General features: G+C 36.2%; 1 protein-coding gene across 20 annotated transcripts in view; it reads left to right on the forward strand.

Moving 5' to 3' along the window:
* Window positions 1-26054, forward strand: part of LOC101743000 (mucin-5AC) — a 44121-nt gene that overhangs the window by 12645 nt on the left and 5422 nt on the right. For 5 of the 20 annotated variants that reach the window (XM_062669965.1, XM_062669983.1, XM_038012458.2 and 2 more), the window contains 4 exons: window positions 17320-17994; window positions 18609-19276; window positions 21638-21738; window positions 25169-25290. In XM_062669965.1, coding sequence (XP_062525949.1) covers window positions 17320-17994; window positions 18609-19276; window positions 21638-21738; window positions 25169-25290 — 1566 coding nt within the window. Of the gene's footprint in view, window positions 1-17319; window positions 17995-18351; window positions 18535-18608; window positions 19277-21637; window positions 21739-25168; window positions 25291-26054 lie in introns of all 20 variants that reach the window. The other 15 variants (XM_062669942.1, XM_021352543.3, XM_038012465.2 and 12 more) reach the window with 5 other exon arrangements.

The raw sequence follows: 26054 nt of genomic DNA on the forward strand, positions 1-26054 counted from the left end.
AGTTGTTCGCCTGGATGGGCCATTATTAGTGACATTCGGTGATTTAATTTTTAATTCGTTTTTTTTTTTCGTTTTCAAATCTATTCGAGTCAGTCTAATCAGTTACGGGTATGCAATAATAAGAAATGTTACGTTACATTGCAAAGCGTAATTTATGAGTCGAAACCAAATCAGTTTTACGTATACTCATAAAAACTTAGCAGCATACTGACCTCGAAATATGAGAGATTATTAAGTAATCATATCGGATAGAACAAAAATCAATAGAATTGATTGAACGAGCTCAAAATAATGTTTAAAGTAAGCGATCAGTTTGGCACAAGGCCACCAGCGAATTCCTTCGCGGATATCTTTAGAAATAAAAAATATTATGCTACCAACGAGGGTATTATGAATACTCAAAATATGAATTGAATGGAAGGTTAAGGAACGTTTAAGAGAAGTAGTAAAAGCCAGAGTCAGCAAGTATAAAATACCCGGATTCTCTTATTATGTTTTTTTTTATTGCTTAGAAGTGTGGACTAGCTCACAGCCGACCTGGTGTTAAATGGTTACTGGAGCCCATAGACATCTACGACGTAAATGCGCGACCCACCTTGAGATATCAGTTCTAAGGTCTCAGTATAGTTACAACGGCTGCTCCACCCTTCAAACCGAAACGCATTACTGCTTCACGGCAGAAATAGGCAGGGTGGTCTCACAAGAGGTCCTACCACCAGTAAAAGTTCTAGATAGACTATTGTTTGAGGTTACTCGAAGAGAACTGGTAGGTTAGTAAAAAGAACCGTGCATGGCGCTAAATATACTAACAATCATATACAGTTCTTATCAATGTAAATGTAAAGAAAAAAAGTGAGCAATTTTCGCAGTAAATTGAAAGTTTCGTCAATCTGTAAAGGAAGCATTCGCAAAAGCGGTTCTTTTGTTCGTGTGCATCATGTACACTTCCTCAGTGTAAGTCACAAGTTACAGGGTAACTCGCGAATTAAGAAATTAAATACATTAAAATTGTCCTTTGTCTCTATTGTTTAGAACAATCGTGATTAGGTATCTTAGGTCTTCATTGTCTGTGGTATACGAGTACCTACGTGCGTTTTGCCGTGAATTTAAAGGCATTGTGTTAACAAAACAACTTTTTATTTTTTTATTATTAAACCATAACATATGGCATAACATTTGTAATTAATACAACAACAAAATAACTAAGTCTTCTATACAGTGAATGATTCCAGGCGTTCACAAAAACAACTCATCAAGGACTTGATAGGAAAGAGGAGGCTTTAAGTTTGTGCTTAAATTTTATAGACATACAGACTCCTTAGATAACCCCCTATTATCAGTAACGACGTAGATATGTACATAAAATTTTGATAGTTTAATTTTTATCACACGATGTTATTCCTGCATTGTGAAAGTCATTAGTAGCCATATGCAAAGTAAATCACGTATGTAAACTCACATAATTTAAAACATGTAAGCCGGGCGTCTTATCCTTTGAACGGACACAAACAAACGTTTCACACGTTTATTTTAATAGGCGGGCCGGGCCTATGGCGCGCACATGGCGGTACCTGGGTCCCCGCCCAGCCGGAGTGGAGGAGCTCGTTGGGGTTTAGTCGGTAGTCGTTAAGCTGGGCGGGTTTGGCGAGAGCTGAACTTAGCCCAGCGCGCCTTTCTAAAGGCGTAGTCTCCGTGGACTAATTGATTGAGGGCGCGAACCTCGGTTCGCGACTTCTTCCTCTTTCTTCCACCGGAGGCGCGGAGTCCGACATAACCCGGTCCGACCCCCGTCGGCAGGGTATCCGTAAAGACTAGGATTCCCCACCGATACCAAAAAAAAAGGTATTTCAAAAACGGACTTCATTGCCAAATAAGAGTCGATACAATATGATTAAACGTTCAGTCCACGGCTTGTACGTGATCGTAATACGATTTTCATTAGGGTTGTTGAACTACGTTACCGTTACGCATACATAAAGGATTACTGTACAAATAACTATCCACTCATATCCGCAGGACGGCGTATTACTCAGAAGATAATTTAGTAGTAGGCGAATCTGTTTAATAAGCCGTAACAATGTGGAATACGCTGGCCAAGTTTCATTAAAACTATTACGAATGCAATTATGTAATGGATTTTGTAAATAAAGCCTAATGCGCATTATCTGTTCTTATTATTATTAAGTTTACTAACTAACTCAGTAAAAGAACAATAGAGTAATAATATTGCGCTGTGTATAATCTCAGCGTTAGAGTTCCAAAAAGTTAATAATACGTTGGTTCTATTCTATGATTAGTATAGTCTTGACTGGTAACTAAAAAAGGCAACCGTAGGATTATACTTTGAGTGAGAGTTTGAAAACGTTTCACTAATAGCTCTGATGTTTTTAAAACTAAAACTAAATAAATCTCTTTATCCGTTTTCATTTTGTTATTTTGTGTGTGTGAATAATTTTAAGTGAATAAATACCTAATAGAACCGTTGCAATAACTTATTTAATAAAAGAATGACAAAATCAGCTATTTGTACAAAAAATAAAAAAACAACTTCAATAATTTGATTCAAATGTCTTCTGTGTCAAAATATATATAGAGAATACATATAAATATACATAGAATATAACATCTTTCGAGTCCTGCACGGGTAGGTACCACCACCCTGCCTATTTCTGCCGTGAAGCAGTAGTGCATTTCGGTTTGAAGGGTGGGCCAGCCGTTGTAACTACACTGAGACCTTAGAACTTATCTCAAGATGGGCGGCGCATTTATGTTGTAGATGTCTATGGGCTCCGGTAACCACTTAACACCAAGTGGGCTGTGAGCTCGTCCACCTATATAGGCAATAAATAAATAAAAAAATGTATATGTAATTTTGATCAGAAACTATTGTAGCGGTTTTTTTTTCCGTTCGTTTTATTGTGGAAGCAGGCAGTGAAAGAGCAAGCCGTGTCCAGTCAGCTAAGGACTATTTGATTACGCTCGTATATTTGCTGTCGGACATTCACTGGTGACCTCGGAGCTCGCGTCACGAGCGGCTGTCGGACCTTGCGCAGGGACAAGCTTCAGACCAGCCCGTATTGTCACCGCGCTCCTATTAGGAAGTTTCCTTCACAAAAGTCACATGCACTCGAAATAAACTCTTACGTCTATTCGTTTTAGGTAGTTAATTAATTGCATACTTTTCGTATTTGAATCGATTCGATAATCTATCGTATCGTATGTCGTATCACTCTTGTCAGAGCGGTCGTGGTCGTCATCCAGCATCATTGTTGTGGGCAGATGCTATGCGCCTCACGAGCAATCACCACTCCTCCCGGTTTGTGGTGAGCCTGGTACACTCATGCAAACAGCCGCCAACTGCCGACTTGATCTGGTCGGTACATCGCATTCCACGCAGTCTAGTGCCTTCTACTTTGCCCTGAACGACAAAGCGATAATGATAATCTATACTTTTATATAAATCTACAGTGGTTTTTACGGATGTTCCGTTATAACTACTGAACCAGGCATCTGATTGATTTGTAACTTGGTATCCATGTAGAAAATACATGTACTTAATGGATATACTAATATTTGTATGAGTGTTGGACTCCCTACACCAGTTGCTGGGGCGTTAATAATGAGAATCTTTGTGGGGGTGAGAAATAATAATGTTAATTTTAAATGCCCAGCGAAGCGGACGGGTACAGCTAGTATTTGATATAAATGAACATGAATGTAAAACAGCACGACCCAATTTCAGCGATATCAGAATGTTGTGTAAACATTTAGTATTGGGGACACATTTTTGTATTTTTCCAGTTTACCTGTGTAATTATTATTATGTTATGTTTCGTTTAAGAAAATCACATAAAATCTGACCTTAACGAAATAATTGCTTGGATGCGTGAAACACACCGAATCTTATGCTTGTATAATAAATAGTTCTGTAGAACATAACGAAACGAAAAACTGTTTGTAAGTACGTTATAATGGTACTATATCTTATTCTGTTTTTAATTGTTTATTCTGTTTTATTCGTACATAATGCGTAAACTTAATTGTCAATCGGCAAGGAGTTACGAAATAAGTTCTTTGTAAACGCTTGCCCAATAACTATTTAGGTTTTTTTGCAATAGCGAACGTAATGTGTGCTACAAAAATGTACATTCAAATTAATTTTAAAAGGTACACAGCAACGACACGCAAGCAGTGTATTATTACAAAAAAAAAAAATACCGCTCCCACTCTATTCAAATCGATGTTGATGTAAAACTTAAGAAATATATCAATTTTAAAACAATCGATTAATTATGAATCGATGTTTAACATGTTGCTCACATTTGAATGTAAGACTATGTTTGTTATTCGTTCTAGAATTTTGCAAAATGTACTTGACCAATTTTAATAAAACTTTGTCTATTTAAAAGCGTACGATGAGACATAAGTACTGGTTTATATCTTACGTCTCCACTGCGATGGATACTGAAGATAAAAAAAGGATTTTTACTACAATAAATCGTCTCCAATTTAAAGCGTGCGCTCATTTTAAGAAGTGAAGAAATAATGTGCATATTCTCATAACAAATTTTGAATGGTAAAATGGCTCACACTTATTATCGCCCTACTGTGTTCAGTGCTTACTACATTAATCAAAGTTAATTTTCAAATAACAGAGCTTAAAAAAAAACATGAATGATTAATAAATATCTCGTTTGTGTAAATCTGAATTATTACCGCTATCTTATCTTAAGTTATGTTGTTACTTAACATTTTTTTATTCGTAACCAGTTTGTTACGTAAACTTCAGCATCCGCCTAGAGAAATTATTATTAATCAAATCCGGGTCCCTCTGACTCACCGTTGAAAATATGAAATTACGAATAGCCTTGGCTCTTGGCTTGATTTAAGGGTGGCAATAGATTCTTGTATGAATAACTTGTTTGTCCATTACCGGTGGCTGGGCGTATTGTGAACTCGGACACATTGTAACTCGGATAACTGCCATTCTGATTATTTCTGACGCGTTACAGTCATGAGTTCCGATTTGAAGGGTGGGGTACACGTTATACAATACAATTGTTACGGCATCTGTCTCTCAAGGTGGGTGGTGGCATTTATATTGTGATATTTATTGGTTTCGGTAACCACTTAACACCAGACGGGCCATTCGGAGCCATATACGGTATAGGAAGAAATGGACACTAATTTTATGTTTAACCTGACTACGCCAACGGGTGTTATTGAATAAAATTGAGTGGTTTACGTAATGGATAATCGATAATCGATTATCGAAAGCTCGATGTAAAAATAGCTACAACTTTCTGTAATCAATTTCAGGAATGAAAATGTAAATTAATAATCCAAATTAAACATTCAAAGTCCCCAAGCTAGAACGCTTCCTGTGTTGAGAATACCGGATAAACTACTACTACCGGATACTATACAAAAAACAAATGCACAATGTTCCCAATGCTGATCATGTTTTAACTGTCATGGACCCAAACTAGAACGGACTCTGGTAATCCGGACCACTCAACTGATAATAAAACGAGCACACTGAACAATATAGTCCAGCGGTCGGGGAACCGGGGTAAATGACCCCAAATGGGGTAAAATGAAATTTTGGGGGGTAAAAATGAAACTTTTGAGTAAGAAGTATATATTGAAGAGAAACTTCTTTAGAATCGTTAAATTTTTAGTTATTGTTTCCTTTTCAAAATTATCATGGGGGCTATAATATGAAAGATGCTAAAAAGAAGCGATTTTGGTTTTTTTTGTTCTTCGCCATGGGGTTATATTAACTTACACAAAAATATTTTGGGGTAATAATTAAAAAAGTTCCTCGACCGTTGATATAGTTGAAGCACCTCCATGTTATATTGCAATAAATAATGCACTAGGATCTTATGTAATGTAATACGCAACCACTCGAATCAAGACGAATAGCTTAATATCTTAATTCTATGACCTTTAACTGGTTTTAGGTCAGTCGGACAATACAAGCAGGTTTAGCTTTTTGTTCATATTATTCACAATGTCAACTGGGGGTCCGGCATATTCGAACCCTGGACTGTCTTTGCGTAATTACGCCGTAAAGTATAAATGCTTTTTGTTTTGTGGGATAATAAACATGGAGATATCGATTTGGTCTTATACTACGACGTTCATAGGCTCTGCATGGGTTTTACTCCTAAGAATCTATCAGCTTTTTTTTATTTTTTTATTGCTTAGATGGGTGGACGAGCTCACAGCCCACCTGTTGTTAAGTGGTTACTGGAGCCCATAGACATCTACAACGTAAATGCGCCACCCACCTTGAGATATAAGTTGTAAGGTCTCAGTATGGTTACAACGGCTGCTCCATCCTTCAAACCGAAAAGCATTACTGCTTCACGGCAGAAATAGGCGGGGCGGTGGTACCTACTTACCTACACGTGCGGACTCACAAGAGGTCCTACCACCAGTAAAAAATTACTGTTTACTGTTACTGTTAAATTATTGTTTACCACGATTCTGCCTAATTCTGCCGCGAATCAGTATTTCGTTTCGGTTTTAAAGGTTGGGATACAGTCATATGTCTATGGTTTACGTTTTTGCGGTAGGCAGCGGCTTGGCTCTGCCCCTGGCATTGCTGAAGTCCATGGGCGACGGTAACCACTCACCATCAGGTGGGCCGTATGCTCGTCTGCCTACAAGAGCAATAAAAAAATAAAAAAAAAAGAACGCTCACAGTTCTATCCGCTCACTGGACTAATAAGAAAAAATGCCCTTTAGTTCTGATTCCGATTTCATATTAAATAAACCAGTGATTATAAATACGACAAGTTCAAACAAGCGCGCTATGTAATGTAAACATTACAAATAGTTCTTGCTTGCTTCTTGGTTCGACCTGATTTTGTGTTTGCCTATTACAAATTTTTACTGAAAGTTAACCGACTCATTAGCAATTGAGATTTCACAATTTACACGTGCGGTAAAACGTTGGCTCACAAATATGGTTGTCATGTTTTGGTTCAAGAAACATAATGTTTTATTACTGGTGGTAGGACCTCTTGTGAGTTCGCGCGGGTGGGTACCACCCCCCTGCCTATTTCTACCGTGAAGCAGTAATGCGTTTCGGTTTGAAGGGTGGGGCAGCCGTTGTAACTATACTGAGACCTTAGAACTTATATCTCAAGGTGGGTGGCGCATTTACGTTGTGGATGTCTATGGGCTCCAGTAACCACTTAACACCAGGTGGGCTGTGAGCTCGTCCACCCAACTAAGCAATAAAAAAAATGTTAAGGTTGAATAACGATAATAAATAGTAGAGAATAAATCAGTAGAGTATTTCATTTACTAGAGGGATTTATTATAAGGACTACCTACAAACATCTTTATTCAACTCATATAAATTCAGCCTAGATCATATAGTATATAAAGTTAATCACAGACTTTTGTATATTAATCGCCTAAGCACAGACAAACATATAAAAATATTATTACAATTTATTTTATGTATACTGTCTCAAAACACTAGCTTGTTGTTTATTGAAAGGCATATATCGATTTAAAATTTCTTAAAACAGCAGGTAAGAATTTTAAGCTATACAATATACACATAATGCTGTTATTATTAGGTAGATTCAGCGAAGCACTGTTCTTGCCAGGGCCGATGTTAGCAAGTTCCCTTCCCATGAGCTCATCCACAAGTCGATGTGAAGCCAGAACAACTCTACGAGACTACTGGCAGATAGGACGGCAAAAAAAAGCTGTTAATGTAACCACGTCGCTGGCAACCCTAACTCAGAATACTTACAATTTTAAATGACCTCACTGGTCTACGCTGACCTGTTTGTTTCACAATCAGTTGCATTGTAACTACATAATACATTTTGCAGATGATCCGTTCAGGTCTGCGTTTGAGATGCGAACTCTCGTAACATCCAAGTGGTAATTTCTTGTTAGGTAACAAATACAGTTTTATTCGTTTGCCTTTTGTACACTTAGAGGAAGAAGGAAGTTATACATTGTAGATCTAATCGTCAAAGTAAGATTTCAATTGTGTTTTAATTTAGAGTTACAAAAATATTTTTAAGCCGTTTTTTGTCACATGCCATACGTAACCGAGCCATTGTTAGGGCCGTGTTTTTTGTTTGTTTGTGAATGTAACTCTAGTAACAAAAGCTCGACTTTGTGTTACTTCGTGTATTCTAGAATGATAGAAAAAATATTAGAAGTACGTGGACCTTAAAGATCCGTTACCGTTTAATAGTAATACAGTTCGGGTATTTTAGTACAGTTCTATTGCGGTTTTTCCTGAAAGCAACGATATATCTCTATATCCAACTATTGTCAAGCCTAAGGAAGGGCTTAGGTTTCTATCACGATATAATATAATATGATTGTTTTTACGCATATTCCATCGTGTTTCCAGCAAGGTTTAAAAAAAAAGGATTTTACTCAATCAATTCAATTTGATTAATTACTCTTAGTGTAGTTCGATGAGTGTGTGAGAATTATTGGTTCTTGACCTAAAAGTATGCGATTCTCACATTCACAATTATTATTTTTTACCAGCAAGCTCTTTGACATATTAACGTATAAATTAATTGAGAATATTATTACATATCACATATAATATTTTATAATTAATTGATTATTTTTACATGTATGAGATATTATATTAGCATTTATGAAGTATAGGCTGCCATTCTGCCCCGTAAAAACTTGGTATGTTATCACCTTATTATCGGACACAATAGAAATCACAACATAAAGGACATGTCAATGTTTGAGATTGAAGTATCAATTACATTGGAATATCGGCTATCCCATCCGTGAAATTCATTTTGGCCGTGGTAAAAGTGAACAATAATGATTCTTCAAAAATGAATATGTTCACACAAACAAACGCAATTAATTATTACAGTGTACACTACTTCAATATTGGGTATTTCCGGTGTGATAATGTCACATTATCTCACTCAAATTTAAAATCGAAGTAAATTAAAAAACACTGAGAAATAAGCTTACAACCAAACGCATATTTTCTCATTAAAAACAATCTAAAACAATCAAACAAATTATAAAATCTTACTAAAATGAAAATTTCAAATCAAATCACTTCGTGAAAACTGTTTCAAAGCGTTCTGAGACAATATTGAGACAATATCGACAATATCAACGACGTCATTATGAGAATATCGTCATTTAACTTCTAATCTAAACAAATAGGATTCTTAAAATACAATATAAACTTAAGCTTATCTATTAGCAATACCTACATTGTAATTATGTTTGCTATTACTAAAACGAATTAATCACGGCTACCTTAAATCGTATTTTACTCATATTTATGACAAATAACAAATTAGGTTTCCGAATGATGTATCGTCTCTAATAGATCAGTGTTTAAATAGTTGGATACAGTCACGTCTTTAATCTTCATCAAAACAATTGTCTATGGAAGTTATTATGTTTGGCTTATGTCTTACTACTTGGCAATTGGAGAGAGTATTCCAACTAGGATTCGTGTAGGATACCAACGCCATACTCTCGCACCCTTACGAGAGGTTTCATTTTAAATTCAGTAATACTTATTGTAATAATACACAGTGCAGCAATAGATAGAGCAGCGGACTGTGTAATAAAAATCATTTCGAACCATCAACAAAACTGTATTGTACGTACACACACATGTATGATGCATGTATTAATGCAACTATTGTATTCTCATTTCCTGTGACTTCGTGATTGAAACGTCTCTCGCGTTTCCTGTGACAATCTGAGGCGGGAGGAAACGTCAGTTTATTCGACCGGTCTGCAATATACACCAGAGTTTTGATTGACACACCCTCTCATACTGGCAGACAAGAATGATTAGAGAATTCCATGTTAGACCTTAATTCCTAACCGAGATCTTCCTTATAATATACTAGCGACCCGCCCTCGCTTCGCTTAGGAAACTGTAATTTATTACTGTCTCTTATCTTACTTATCTTCTCCACTTTTTAATGGAGGTTATTATACATATAAATCTTCCTCTTCAATCACTTTATCTATTAAAAAAAACCGCATCAAAATCTATTGCGTAGTTGTAAAGATTTAAGCATACATAAGGACAGACAGATATAGGGACAGAGAAAGCGACTTTGTTTTATACTATGTGGTGATTATTTCGACTATTACATTGGAATTTCCTAATATTTCATATTCTTATCGATAGATATTCCATTCCGCCTATTTTTGCCGTCCAGGAATCTATTGCGCAACTATGACTTAGAGCTCTTGTGTTATGGTGGGCATTCATGTTATGATATCAATGGTTTCCGCTGCAAAACACCATACGTGTCTAGAGATTGTTTGCACTTTTAAATGGTTGTTGTTTTTTTCTAAGTTTTTGCGTAATATACATATTAGACAACAAAATGTTTTTTTCATTACGGCTACAAAAAGTATTAAATTTTAAGACTTTCACAGTCGTAAAGCTAACAGTGCATTTAATGTTCGGTGTCATAACTATAACTGCCAGATCTGAATATTATTTATACTCAGTATATAATTAAACTTAAGAATGTGGTGTGGTGAGTAAAACAGGATTTTAATATTTTCAGTTCGTGAGTAAATAAAACAAGACACGGGACAAGTATGGGACCTTGTGGCAAAACTTGTACCTATTGTAAATAGTTATAAATATCGATTGGGTTTATATATACCGAAGTTTATAAATGGGTTTTGAAAGAAAGAAATAGTCATATGAAATTTATTTTTTTCGACTACAAAGCAACGTTTTGCGTCAAACGTTAGTTACATAGTGAGGCGCATATGAAAAAAAAAAGATTCCGTTACAAACATACACACTAACATACATACTAACAAACATACTAACAAACATACGTCTGAAGCTAATAAAAGCGTATTAAAATGATATGCTGTGTCCACGTAAATAATTGATTTTAGGTTTCATGTCCACAAAATATATAGGGACTTGTAATAATGCTTTTTTTTCCTACCTATGCTGATAGTCTTGAGAGGCTATTTCAGCTTCGCTTTGACGTGTAGGTGAGCTCACGGGGCTCAAACCGGGAGTTTTGCTAACACTGGCCCTAGCAAGAGCAGTGCTTCGTAGAATCTATCACCGGATCGGAAACGCGACCCACTGAGAAGATCCGGCGAGAAACACAGTGGGCTAAGTACTAATGCAATGAGTCCTCAATTGTATGTTTCAAGGTGGATAGTAACATTAAAGTACTTTTGGGTTCCAATACCCGCTTAACGTCAGTGGGCCTTGAGCTCTAAGCTAATAACAAACACCACCAATTTTTATAAGATATAGGTACTATTGACTGTTCTTTGTCAAAAAAAAAGTATTTTTCTCCTGAATATTTCACTTCTTTACTGCTGTAGAAGACTTTCAATTAGTGTAAATCGTCGTGGCCTAAAGGATAAGATTTCCGGTGCATTCGTATCTAGCGATGCAACGGGGCTCAAATTCCGCAGGCGGGTAGCAATTTTTCTAATGAAATACTTGATTTATATATTTGACTTCCACGGTGAAGGAATAACATTGTGTAATAAAAAAGAAGCCCGCAAAATTATAATTTGAGTAATTACTGGCGTTAGGACCTCTGGTAAGTCCGCACAGGTCGAACTTTCAGATCGAAGGGATCGAACTTTCCATTACCATAAGGAAGCCCGGAATAAAACGGATAGGTTCATAGAAAACGAAAATACACCGCGAAACAATAGACAACCCTGATGGGCTTTATTTAATAATAATCGAATCAGCAATCCTGTAGGAAATATAACTTGATACCGTTCTCACATTATGTAGAAAAACGTGCATAAAATGCAATATTCGTCGCTTTCTGTAGAACTGAGCCGCAAGTACGTACTGAAATACAACACTTTAGGGAGCTTTCGAGAAACATATATTGATATCTTATTCTTTGTAAATTCAATCAAGAATGTAATTTAGTTAAATCTATGCAGAATGTACATCGCACCTGGTGGTGAGACCCCTTGTGAGTCCGCAGGGTTAGGTACCACCACCCCGCCCGCCTATTTCTGCCGTGAAGCAGTAATGCGTTTCGGTTTCAAAGATGGGGCAGCCGTTATAACTATACTGAGACCTTAGAACTTATATTTCAAGGTGGGTGGCGCATTTACGTTATAGATGTCTATGGGCTCCAGTAACCACTTAACACCAGGTGGCCTGTGACCGCGTCCAATAAAAAAAAAGTATCCGGTGACAAATATTGCATATCGACCATTGGAAAGAGGCCATTGACTAATTTCGGCTTCGCGAAACCGTCATCTCTGTCTCAAATAGTGAACCCGCACAGATTGGTAAAACAATCCTGTCCGTTTCTTCCATAAATCTCTTATAAACACCTACTAAAAATGACAATTTTATATTAGCAATATTTAGGATAGGATACATATTAGTATAAATTAGTGATTTGTTTTTCGAGAATCTATTCAATACTTCTATGTGCTTAGTGCAAGTTTTTAAAATTCTCGATCGTGTAACAGTTAACTCAAAGTATCGAGTTGTAACTAGACTTGAGACCTTAGAACTTGTATCTCAAGGTGGGTGGCGCATTTACGTTGTAGATGTCTATGGGCTCCAGTAACCACTCAACACCAGGTGGGCTGTGAGCTAGTTCACCCATCTAAGCAATAAAAAATTAAAAAAAAACAGTGCCCCTAGCGGCAAACGTAGGGCAAACTTTTACGCGATTAAGAACTTAAAAAATTCACACTAAGCACGCTGCTACTCTATAAACAAATTAAGAAATTTTACTTATTTATAATATTAATATAGATAATCAAGTAAACTTCGAGCAATGAAGTTTCTTTGCCATTATTTGTTGTCTTGTTCTAAAATTCGTCTGATCTTATATAATAGAACGATTCATTTTCGTTTTTTTTCGCAGCAAACTCTTTCTTTTAAGCAATTAATACTAATTAATGAGTTAAAAACTAGCACCGCTGAGTAGTCGGTAGCCAGTTCGCTGCAGGAATGGATATTTTATGTCTTAATTGCTTTTTTTATTTCACAACGGTTTCTTGTACAATGCATACAAAATACAATTTAATTTGCAACATGTTCGTTACTTACTACCTACAAAGACGTTAAATAAAATTTTTTATTTTTTTTATTGCTTATATGTGTGGACGATCTCACAGCCCACCTGGTGTTAAATGGTTACTGGAGCCCATAGACATCTACAACGTAAATGCGCCACACACCTTGAGATATAGTTCTAAGGTCTCAGTATAGTCACAACGGCTGCCCCACCCTTCAAACCGAAACGCATTACTGCTTCACGGCAGAAATATTCGGGACGGTGGTACCTACCCGTGCGGACTCACAAGAGGTCCTACCACCAGTAATTACGCAAATTATAATTTTGCGGGTTTGATTTTTATTGCACGATGTTATTCCTTCACCGTGGAAGTCAATCGTGAACATTTGTTGAGTACGTATTTCATTAGAAAAATTGGTACCCGCCAGCGAGATTCGAACACCGGTGCATCGCTCGATACGAATGCACCGGACGTCTTATCCTTTAGGCCACGATGACTTTTTTTTACTTAGATCGTCGGACAGATTGCCTATCCACCTGGTGTTAAGTGTTTGCCGGAACCTATAGACTTCATAACGCAAATGACACCTACTGCCTTGAGACGTGAGGTCGAATTTTACAGTAGCGTTTATCAGCGGTATCAAAATACAACCCGCTTGTATGTGTTTATTTTCACGTTTGAATTTATTTTCAAACTATAAGCAACATTCAATTTACGTTAGTTTTTTTTTGCAATTTCCGATTTGATTATTGTCACATTATTATTGTCACAAGATCGCTTCAGGTGTTAAGAACGCTACTCGATACGATCACATAGCCTTGTGTCCGGCTCGACCTTACACCTAGTGAAATTCAATTGGCAACACGTACACTGAACTATACCACTATATACTAACGATAACTATATACACTATATACACAACAGATATAGGCTGTTACTAACAGAAAGGCATGAACGTTACCGCCATTCATTTTGAGACTGGTGGTAGGACCTCTTGTGAGTCCGCGCAGGTGGGTACCACCACCCTGCCTATTTCTGCCGTGAAGCAGTAATGCGTTTTGGTTTGAAGGGTGGGGCAGCCGTTGTAGCTAAACTTGAGACCTTAGAACTTATATCTCAAGGTGGGTGGCGCATTTATGTTGTGGATGTCTATGGGCTCCAGTAACCACTTAACACCAGTTGGGCTGTGAGCTCGTCCACCCATCTAAGCAATAAAATAAAAAAAAAACATGAGGTCTATGGTTATTCACATAGCTGCAGTCGTTCAATGATGAATACGTGTCTGAAGTAAGCTTCACCGTGGAACACTCCTGTTCAGACTCGCCATACCGAAAGACACTTTAGTGATATATCTAAATTACGTATAGTTACAAAAGTGATCTAATAAGAATAAAAATAAAATAAAAGCATTTAAAATGATTGTATGGAAGTGGAAACCACAAGAAAACTGCGAACAAATTACAAACTTTCCGGTGTGAAAGTGATTATTGCAATAATTAGATCTGTTGTTTTGAACATGGTTGCGTTTTCTACCATATATATATATATTAAATAATACGTGAAGTAGAAACTTTGTACCGCTTTTTACGAAAATTGCGCGGACGGAGGAGTATGAAATTTCCCCACTTGTAGAGAATAAAGAGGAGAAGTGCACTATGCTAATATATTTTTTAAATAATGCATAAAAGATATATTAAATCAATAAAGAAAACATTACACATACTACCATGTATTTGACACAACACGCATGCATTGTATTTATTTATTGTCAAACTTTTATTCTTGACGTCTGTGGTCAAATTGAGAATAGATTAAATATTGTTTGTCTTTATTAATATTTTTCTATAGTGTAGTCTTGGCGTTTGAAAATACAATCGTAATAGTGTACAAACTAACAATTCCAATTAATTATAGTCGAATTTCGACTACTGCAGGACCACTAGTTCATGTAATAACGCGTGTTGTTCTAGCATATCTTATTTGCAATACAGGGTTGCGGTGTTGATCAAATATCGCAACGCTCATAATAGATGCTAAAAGTAGGTCACATTGGTCAGTATGTAGCACGTGTAAAGTAACAATGTACACTAATTATTAACGATATCTGATTAATAATTAAGCAAAATAATAATACCGGTTTCTTCATATTCACACAAGTGAAAAACCAAACGTCATCTTTAAATGAAATATATTGGCTTAAACTGTGTACATATTGTTAGGCAATAATGTGTTAACTTAATGAAACAGAAAGTGGACCCGAGTCGGTGACATTTCTCCTTTAAAGTGTATAAGTACTTTTTATGTTTATTTTCGATTAACAAGTAAACAGTTTCATTCTGTTTACAATCCATTAAACATAGTTATAGGAATTTAAATTCGAAATACGTAAAAAAATATATTTCACTCTCTGCGTGTAGGTACATTGTTATGCAATAAAGCATTTTGAATAACCGACAATAGAACGCAGTTTGTTTGAAAGTGAAACTAAATAATTTATGGACGATAATAAATGAATAGCATTATGTACAAAAACCTTGATACTGTGTGTTTTCATTAAAATACAAGTCTGACCACCTTTTCTCGTGTATTTGCCGAACACAAGGACTCCTGGCTTGATTCTGAATATTGTAAAATGTGCATATTTGAAATGACTTTTAAAAGGAATTAGAATAATTTTGTTTCGTATCCAAATCAAAAATAACCGTATAAGGCAATAACTTGTTGCTTTTTATATGCATTATAATATATTAATGGCTGTGGTATTTACGTTTTTCATATTAATCTTATACCTTTAAACGAGCAATTCTTGTATATAATATATAAGTATAATCTGAATCTCGGAAACGGCTCCAACGATTTTCATAAAATTTAGTATACAGAGGATTTCGGGGGCGATAAATCGATCTAGCTACGATTTATTTTCAGAAAATGTTGTTTATTTCGTGTTTTCAATAATCAACTCTTTCCGACATCTTTTGGCGAATAATAATACTATTTTCTTAATTGAGGGCAACTAACCGCTTTAAAGACACAATAAGATGGCGTTATGAAAAAAAAAAAAACCAAGCAAGGCTCGGTCATCATCTAGTGTTCTTTTATTAGAACTATGAACTACTACTACAAGGGAGAAGTGTAATAAAACTAGAGGAATGTTTTCATACAAATTTAACCTAACCATTTAGGAATTTACAAATTATCACATTTATATATGTATTCTATTTTTTTAATTCGAATTCTTGAACATACTTTTTCCGAGAGTTCGTTATAGTAAGCCCTCGAACGATTTCCGTGTCGGACAAGAAATACTGCGGAAGCGAACAACACCTTCCGACATCGATAATTGGATCCGCTACTCGATAAACTTCCCAAGTTATGAATGACTGCACCTATTTATGTTCTTTTTTTATTGCTTAGATGGGTGGACGAGCTCACAGCTCACCTGGTGTTAAGTGGTTACTGGAGCCCATAGACAACCACAACGTAAATGAGCCACCCATCTTGAGATATAGGTTCAAAAGTCTCAAGTATAGTTACAACGGCTGCCCCACCTTTCAAACCGAAACGCATTACTGCTTCACGGCAGAAATAGGAATATTAGTTTTTGCGTGCACAATAAACTTCTTTCATTTCATCTTTCATTTTCGTTCAACATTATTAAGCGTGTCGTAACATTCATAATTCTCGTGAGAACAGTTCTGAAGGCAAAAGTGATCATCTTACTCCACGTACGTTGCCTCATCGATCCGAGACAACAAACTTGCTCGGTCTCAAACAAACATACGCGTAATTTACACCCACGTTCCGATTATCGCAGTCATTTTCTCACATCACTTTACAAAGTATTGCACTGCTCTAATAACAGTAACGTTTGATCTGTAGTTAGTTAGTTAGTTAATTCTGATTTTCACACAATCTAATTGAGCTGCCACTACAGAAAATTCGTTGGTAACCAAATCGATCAGTATTACGACACAAAAGTTGCAAAAATTCGGGCCTACGCGTGTGCACGTTGAAGTTTCATTGAAATACGAAATATGTACGTAACCAAACCAGTATGTAGGTAGACGCAAAACAATGGTTAGGAATTCGGTGATGAAACAAGCAGATGAATCACAGCTCCTTGGTTCGGGACGAGTCTGTCGCTGTTTGTAGGCGCAACCAGATTTATTGCTGACTCACGCCGTCGACTCCAAATGCAGCAACCGAACTTTCGAAACACCTTATCGAGCAAATAATCTGAAACGACAATTCCCTTTGTTACAGATGTTTACTGGTGTGCACGTCCCAATGGGCGTCCGCTGATGTGGAACTGATCACAAAACCACGACCGGGCGAAGAATATGTTATTGTCAGTTCGGGTCAACAGCCCGCTCCAGTCAAGGCATCCGCTAAACATGAAAACAAAATACCTTATAAGCACAGACAAAAACCGTTGCTCACTACTGTAGCACCCGCAACGGACAGCAAAAACTTTGATTACATTCCTATTAATTTCGATTCTATCGACGATATAAACAGTGGTCTGTTAACATCAAACGTTAACTTTGAGCCAGCCGGCACAGAACAAAAACAGCATTCCAGAATCCAAATTAAGAAGGGGCCTAACGGGCAAGACTATGAATACGAATACGTTTATTATTACTATGATGAAGAGGATGAAGTCAAAAAAGAGGGAAAAAACAAAGACAAGGACTCTACCACTTCCGAGCCTCTAGTTCACAATTCTCATGACGGTCCGCTTAAATCCGACACAGACAACCACATCGGAAATGAAAGTAAAACAAAATACACAACGGTAGATAGGTCTCGAACAACAACCACTACGGCAGCTCCAGAGACACAAAACGAAGTCCTGCCGCCGTCAACCAGAGGTCGCGGACGTGGTCGAAACATAGCTCCTCCACCAGTCGAGGAAGAAGTTGAAGAAGACAATACTAGGTAAATAGCATATCTAACAACACCTATTTCTTTAATACAATAGTAAAAATACATGCTTACTGGTGGTAGGACCTCTTGTGAGTCCGCACGGGTATGTACCACCACCTATTTTCTGCCGTGAAGCAGTAATGCGTTTCGGTTTGAAGGGTGGGGTAGCCGTTGTAACTATACTGAGACCTTAGAACTTATATCTCAAACAAAACGGGTGGCGCATTTACGTCGTAGATGTCTATGGGCTCCAGTAACCACATAACACCAGGTGGGCTATGAGCTCGTCTACTCATCTAAGCAATAAAAAAAAATATTTTTAAATTCATATTATAAAAGTTTTGAGCTTAAATTAACGTATATCCTAAGTGGCAGGTTCCCCTCGAGCACACGGTTCCCTCCTCGTGGTCGCAACTTGGCATCAGCTACTAGCACTACTACTTATGTACCGGAAGTTTCTTCGGAAACTGTGAGGCAGCGCGGTCGTCAATCAGACAGTGTAGCTGATGAGTCCATTGGTCAGACCAGAAGCAGGACCCGTGCGCACATCAGGTACATATCCTCCTTTGAAAGAAAACTAAACTGTAGGACATTTGAGGTTTAATTCGTCCTCTCGTTCTTTTCAGGCGCCCAAGTTCAGAGTTGGTCGACCTCGACAGCTTCAAAACGAACTCTGGTGACATCCCACTTCAATACAAAGAGCCCCCGACGAGGTATTCTTCCGAGAGCAAAACAACTACCGAAGAAATTCCCGCAGCCGAGACCAGTGACGAAGAATCTGCTAATCACAAGGAGCCCACCAGAGAAGGTCACAGCTTGTTAAGTGGAATAAAATTCGAGGAGATTGTAGATGATTCGAAGCTGCCCGCAGACTACAAGCTGACTACGACGTTCGAGCAGGAAACAACTGAGTACACCACCATGACGGCGATGGAAAAGGTCGCTCTCGATCTATACGCGTACTTGGCGGGCGAGAACTTAAACAACGAGGTCAACCCGACCAGCGGTGACCTGATCAACTTCGACGGCACCACAACTGTTGACGATGAAGCTGCGACCACCGAGGAGCTGAGTACCACTGAAGAGGCTACAACATCGACAACTACTACCACCACGACCACCACAACCACTACCACCACCACTCCGGCTCCGACTACAACCACCACGACCACTACGGCTGCTCCGTCTACTCGGCCCTCAAGGTTCAAGGGACGCGCCGGAGCTAGGTCTCGTGTTTCCACCGTTTCTACCGCCGCTACCGAAGCTCCAGCTGAAACCTCCACAAGAACTAGAGGTAATTCGATCACTCAACTTCGAAAGAAATAAATAAATCACCTTATATTTGAAAATATATGTACAATATTAATATACAATGAGAGAAGTGTATGTGCGCAATGAGTTCCATGAAATATCCCATTTTGTGTTGAATTATGAATTTACTCATGCCGTATCCTAACTGGTTCATTGGCGGCGAGTAAGTCACCGTGAACTACATACAATCCTGTTTGAGATTCTCCGACTCCACTAGCGAAATTCCATAGTGAAATAACTGTTCTTTATCTATTCTTCAGAATAGTATATTCTATACTTTAAATAAATTTTCTTGTTTAATACTTTTAAAAGCAGAAATAAATTTGCAAGCACATTAGCGGTTATTTATATGCACATTTGCCAGTTGAGTCGGAAGTATTTAAAATGAAATATTTTAGATAATTATAATGCTAAAGCGAACGCGTTACGCAATGCGAGTTTCATTTTTAAGCGAAATTTTATATTGTTCAGCTCAGCGTCTAACATTGGATTCATCCACAAGCGACATCATTCTAAATAACTAATAATTTTAAAAGAATCTTTACATTTATTTTAACAATCAAGAACTCTATTAATATTTAAAATTCGAATGATTCGCTGGTTGAGTTGTTATTCAATGAGTATTTATTGAATCTGCGTAATAAGCGGATTATGAATTAATGTGGATCGAAGGTGAACATTAGTTGATATTTTCGTTCAATTCTAGTATAAGGTCTATATAAAACCGGTTGTCACTGAATGCTAGGCCGCATGGTTATGCTAAAACACTAACGATTTAGGGTCACGATACATGAACTGAATTGATATCGCAATTGTCTTGTATTTGTGTTTAATCAAATAAATAAGACTGTAACAAATACGTGCTTATCACAGTGATAGTTTTTGTCTATGAACGTTAATTGATGTAAGTCGTAGGTAATAAATAATTTCAAAGCAAGTACTTAGCCTATTTTAAAAAAAACGTAAATAATATATAATCGATATTATAGTGTTTTTAAGTTGGAGTACATAATACATATAGGAAAGAGTTTGTTTATTTATTTAGTTGAACCAACAAAGTGATCATCAATAAAAACATTGAGAAATTGACAATAAGTAAATTACACATGTCACCTCAATTGTATTATAGTTAGAGTGAGATCTATAATGACTTTACAAACGATTACTCACCAATGTTTTTACTTAATACAAAAATCTCCATTTCAGTACTGAAAACCAAATTTAAAAAAAAACGTGAATCTCACTATAGTGTTTTTTTCAACCCCTAGTTATGCAGAACTAGCAAATAATGGCTTCCAAATATTAATATTAATCATTTAATCTTACTCTGCCTATACACAAGTACCAATATTTTTAAGGCAGTGAAGATTTTTCCTAATCCATGAATCTAGTAGGTGCTGCAATCCTATTGAAACATCTAAATCTCTAAAAAAAAAAACTAGTGCACATTTTTTGGTGCAAAAATTTACAGTTTTATCCAACGTTCGTTGTTTACAAACGGTATCTACAATGGAAAAACAAAAAAAATAGTCAACAACTTTTCCGTTTTTAGTACAGTTGTTTTTATTCTTTATTTGCAGTTACAGCCGTATTTTTAGAGGTACGAAAAAAATATAACGGCAATCTAATGGAAGATCTACTCAACCAGTTAAATTGGTTGTTTCTTTTTAAATTAGAAATGTCTTGATTGGCCTTTTGTACGTCATTGATCGTGATCAAAAGTATTTAAGTTTTCTTATCTTCAATTCTAAATCATTTAAGTATCTATTTCAATAATGTTTTGATGATTATAATTTTTCAATCTGACTCAAAGATTTAAAAGTATGAATCATCAACTACTCTCCAGAAATTCTGCCATAGCAGTCCTGTTGGAAAGCGATTTAGTATAAATATGATAAAATAATTGTGTTTTCACATTTATTAAGTGTCATTTTTGTTGCATTTATAAATAAACTTTTTTTTCATTAATCGTTGTTCAAATCAGTTCAAGTATCGTTCATTACACATCATAAATAATTGAGTCATAAATAAACACACAGTCATTCTACGTCCCTATATCCTAAGCCTAAGTTCACTCAGAGCTTATGAATTTATTTTTTACTAGCGACCCGCCCTCGCTTCGCTTCTGAAACTGTAATTTATTATTGATTTCTCCACTATTTGATGGATGTTATTATACATATAAACCTTCTTCTTCAATCACTCTATCTATTAAAAAAAGCCGCATCCGTTGCGTAGTTTTAATGATTCAAGCATACATAGGGATATAGGGACAGAGAAAGCGACTTTGTTTTATACTATGTAGTGATGATAGTGATGTACAGCACCACTTTCTTTTGTTCAGGTCGATTCAGTAAGCCTGGCGTGGGTCGTCGGACTTCTGCTGCCGTTCCCGAAGGTACAACAGTTGCACCCGCCGCCGCCGCTGACAAGCCCACTACGAAGGTTTGTATTTTCAATTTAATTTCTATATATTATTTTCGGAGATCATATTAAACAAAACATAAGTCGTCATAATTATATTTTAGCAAACAATTATTCCGAGATTTATATTTCCAAAACGCTTTAAAGTGATCTCTGAAAATTCTTTTTTATAGTAATATGGTTAGATTTAGTAATATATACAAAGCGATTGTGTTGCCAAAGCGAAAATATGTATTTGATTTAAATTTTTTTTTTGTTAATTTAGCAATCTGAACAGTAAAACTGGAAAGTGTACTTTAATTTATATTATCATTGTGTAATGTATTATCCATAATTAAATATTAATGTTGTATAATAAAGTAGGTAGAATAGCGGATATTACAATAATAACATAATAACTATTTCAGGTATTTCAGGTAGTGTTAAAAGTTACTAGCTGGCTAACTAGGTTGCCTTGAACTTCTGCAAATTAAAACATATCAGAGTTGATTAAAATGAAATGCAAAATTAAATCTGTATCCTTCAAGTTAATGCCTCTAAATTTAGAGAGAAGTTAGTTGACACGTATTGAGCTTCTGCTTTACCTCATCGATGAATATAGTTTTCTGTTTATGTTCTAGTAGTAATAACATAATTCTTGCTTCCGTTTTCCTATATATGCTCTGTAATTATAACCAGTCTTGCAATTCTACCTACCTATTTCTGCCGTGAAACAATAACGCGTTTCGGTTTGAAGGCTGGGGCAGCCGCTGTAACTATACTTGAGACCTTAGAACTTAGATCTCATGGTGGGTGGCGCATTTACATCGTAGATGTCTATGGGCTCCAGAAATCACTTAACACCAGGTGGGCTGTGAGCTCGTCCATCCATCTAAGCAATAAATAAAAATAAAACTGTTTAAGCATTGAAACGTACGCCCGTGACGCTAATTCGTCTACAAATTTTACTTTTGATCTGTAGAATACGGTGTGTCGGTCTTAACATTGATTAATACTAATAAATATAGAAAGGAGATAACTTAAAAATAGAAAAAGAACACAAATACGATTTTTTTAATTTCCTTTTGTTTGTCTACATGTGTTATCTGTTATCCTTCTGTCTGTCTGTATGCTAGAAGCGCAAACCACCCGAACTTCTGGAAAGATTTTCAATTAGTTTTCACAAGTACACAGGGATTATTTTGGAGCACAGTATAAGGATTTGTTTCATTAAACTAGGATGTTGCAAAATAGTTGTTACAGAATAAAATATTAATTTTACTATGGCGGTGTTTAATATATTGATATGAATACAAAACCATATAATCGATTTTCGACGAATTCGAATGGAAATAGTAGAAATCGTGGGAAAGAATGTAGGCTCCCTTATATCTTATTGCTGGACAGGGACTTAGAGCGACGCGATATAAAGTGTAATCCAGGTGAGCGAAGTTGCGTGCAGAAAGATAGTCTATTAGTCTATTTACATATATGTCTATATATTGATTATATATGTAAATAGTCTAGATATTAGTCCATTAGCTAGTCCATTAATAACTAATAATCGAAATGCGGAACTGTGTGTAAAATTAAATTTTAATTTTAAAATTCTGATTTCCAAAAATTTTCGGCATTTTATAATTCAAAACTAGTTGAAAATTAATTCGGTAAGCCGTCTCGTATAAAAACAAATACGCAATTCCCACTAACAAATAGGTTCCTTGGCTATTTCTTTATCAAAAAATGCAGACAAACACATACATGAAAAGACTAAACATTTAGTTTACAAAAAAAATGAATTGTGTTCTATATAAAGATAAATAAACGCAATAAGAAGGAGTGCAAAATGCTAATATTTTTTTTTAAATAATGCATAAAATATACTTTAAATTAATAAAGAAAACATTATACACACTACCATGTATTTGACATACACACATAATAATATATGTACTCTTTGTTTATTGTCAAACTTTTGCTATTGCTTAAAGTCTGCGGTCAAATCGAGAATAGGTTAATATTGTTTACCTTTAATATTATTTGTCTATAGTGTAGTCTTGACAAAATCTGCGATTATAGAAGTATAATAAATAGTCTTTGACAATAGAACCATATTAATGTTCAAACTTATTATTTCAATTAATTATAATCGAATTTCGACTACTGCGGGACCACTAGTCAGTATTTAAATCGTATTTTCAATTAAATTGACAGTTATAATTATCATTTACAAGTTCATGACCTACAGTAACAGTTCTCACACGATCATTGAGCTGGATAAACATTGTTTAAACGTTATTAAAAATGACATTCAAGTGTTTTGTTATCTGAATGTCGTTTTTTTATTATGTCGACAAAGTCTACATTGGGCTATTTTATTGTCTCTTGTGACATTGCCAAAAATATATTTTATTTTATCGATATACATAAACATATTTCTTTTTCTTTTTTTTATCGTACTATGGCTCTTTACGCTGGTGGTAAAGTTGCGTTTAGGGATATTATTGAACCGTAACGATTCTTTTTGATAAAGAATATAATATAAAGACGGCGTGAAACATTTTTTTTATGTAAGAAATACTTAACTGCAAAAACCCCACGACAATTTCGGCACAAGTAGAACATTTTTTATGAATCTATCCAAGTTTAGTTAATACTGTATGATCCAAACTATGTATAAAAGTTTTAATAAAGCTTTTATCTGTGAAATAGGAACGCATACTCGTATATCTGCAGTATATATCAAAAGCACCATTTGATTATCCTATCAATTGAATAATGATAAATATGTATATATGGTAGGACGTTTTGTGTGTCCGCAAGGGTAGGTACCACCACCCTGCCTATTTCTGCCGCGAAGCAGTAATGAGTTTCGATTTGAACGATGAGGCAGCCGTTGTACTGTTAAAACGGAGATCTTAGAACTCTTGTTTTTTAGTTGAATTGCGGTATTAAGTTGTAAATAACAATTTTACACCAGGCAGACCGTGAGCTCGTCCAGCTAGCAAACCAATAAGAAAACCTCTATATTTATTTGTGATTAGATTTACATAATGCAATTAAAAATATGTTATTCGTATTATTATTATTATTTTTATAGCTTAGATGGGTGGAAGATCTCACAGCCCACCTGGTATTAAGTAGTTACTGGAACCCATAGACATCTACAACGGAAACGCGCCACCCACATTGAGATATAAGTTCAGTATAGTTATAACGTATATATATATAGTTCAGTATAGGTCTCAGTATAATTACAACGGCTGCCCCACCCTTCAAACCGAAATACATTACTGCTTCACGGCAGAAATAGGCAGGGTGGTGGTACCTACCCGCGCGGACTCACAAGAGGTCCTATCACCAGTAAATAATAAATAATTTGGATATTAAGCATTACAAAGGTATACTAACATTCGTTTGCTCTTATAAATGCCCTTCATGTGGTTAAATGAAAACGTGGTAACTTTGTTAGCAGGCATTCGGTCGTCGTGGTTTGTTCGCAAGCCGCACTCGTCCCAGTTTCACTACAGCTGCCCCAGCGTCTGATGATGGAAGCGTAGCATCGGAAGCCAACGCTGACACTCCAGCACCAAGGTAAGCACACACTGTCTGAACTACAATCGTTGTCGAGGCTGGAGGTTTAGTATAAAGTAAATGGAAGACACGCTGTCTGAAGTGCAATAGCTGTCGAGGCTGGAGGTCTTTATAAAGTGGCTGTAAAGAAGTCTATAGACATCACAACATAGACACCTAACTCCCGTATGGACGTATCTGGAATAGCCCCCTAGCCTACCGGTGAATAGGTAGGGAAAAAAATTTATCTCACAAAACCTTCAGACATGAGATCAGAATCTTTATTGTATAATTGTAACGTTTTTAATTTTAGCAACTTTATTTTTCTGTCACAATATTATTCCTTTTTTTTTCTATCTAAGCTGATGGTCTAGAGAGACCATATCAGCGTAACCTTAACTAGTAGGTGAGCTCACGGGGCTCAAACCTGACGATATTGCTAACACGAACCCGAGCAAGAGCCGTGCTTCGCAGAATCTACCACCTGATCGGAAACGAGACCCACTGAGAAGATCCTGATATTCCTTTCGCTTATTTGGTTCCATAGTTCTTCGCAATAGATAATGTTCAAAATACCAAATGCCTGCCCCTATTTGTCTTTCTTGACAACGCAGAAGCAACGACACCGTATTATATAGTATAAGTATATACTAGTATATAAATCTACAGTGGTTTTTACAGATTTTCCGTTATAACTACTGAACCATACATCCGATTGACTTGAAACTTGGTATCCGTGTAGAAAATACATGTACTTAATAGATAGGCTAATATTTATATGAGTG

The sequence above is a fragment of the Bombyx mori genome, chromosome 1, assembly GCF_030269925.1.
Source record: "Bombyx mori chromosome 1, ASM3026992v2".
NCBI classification, from domain to species: Eukaryota; Metazoa; Arthropoda; class Insecta; order Lepidoptera; family Bombycidae; genus Bombyx; species Bombyx mori.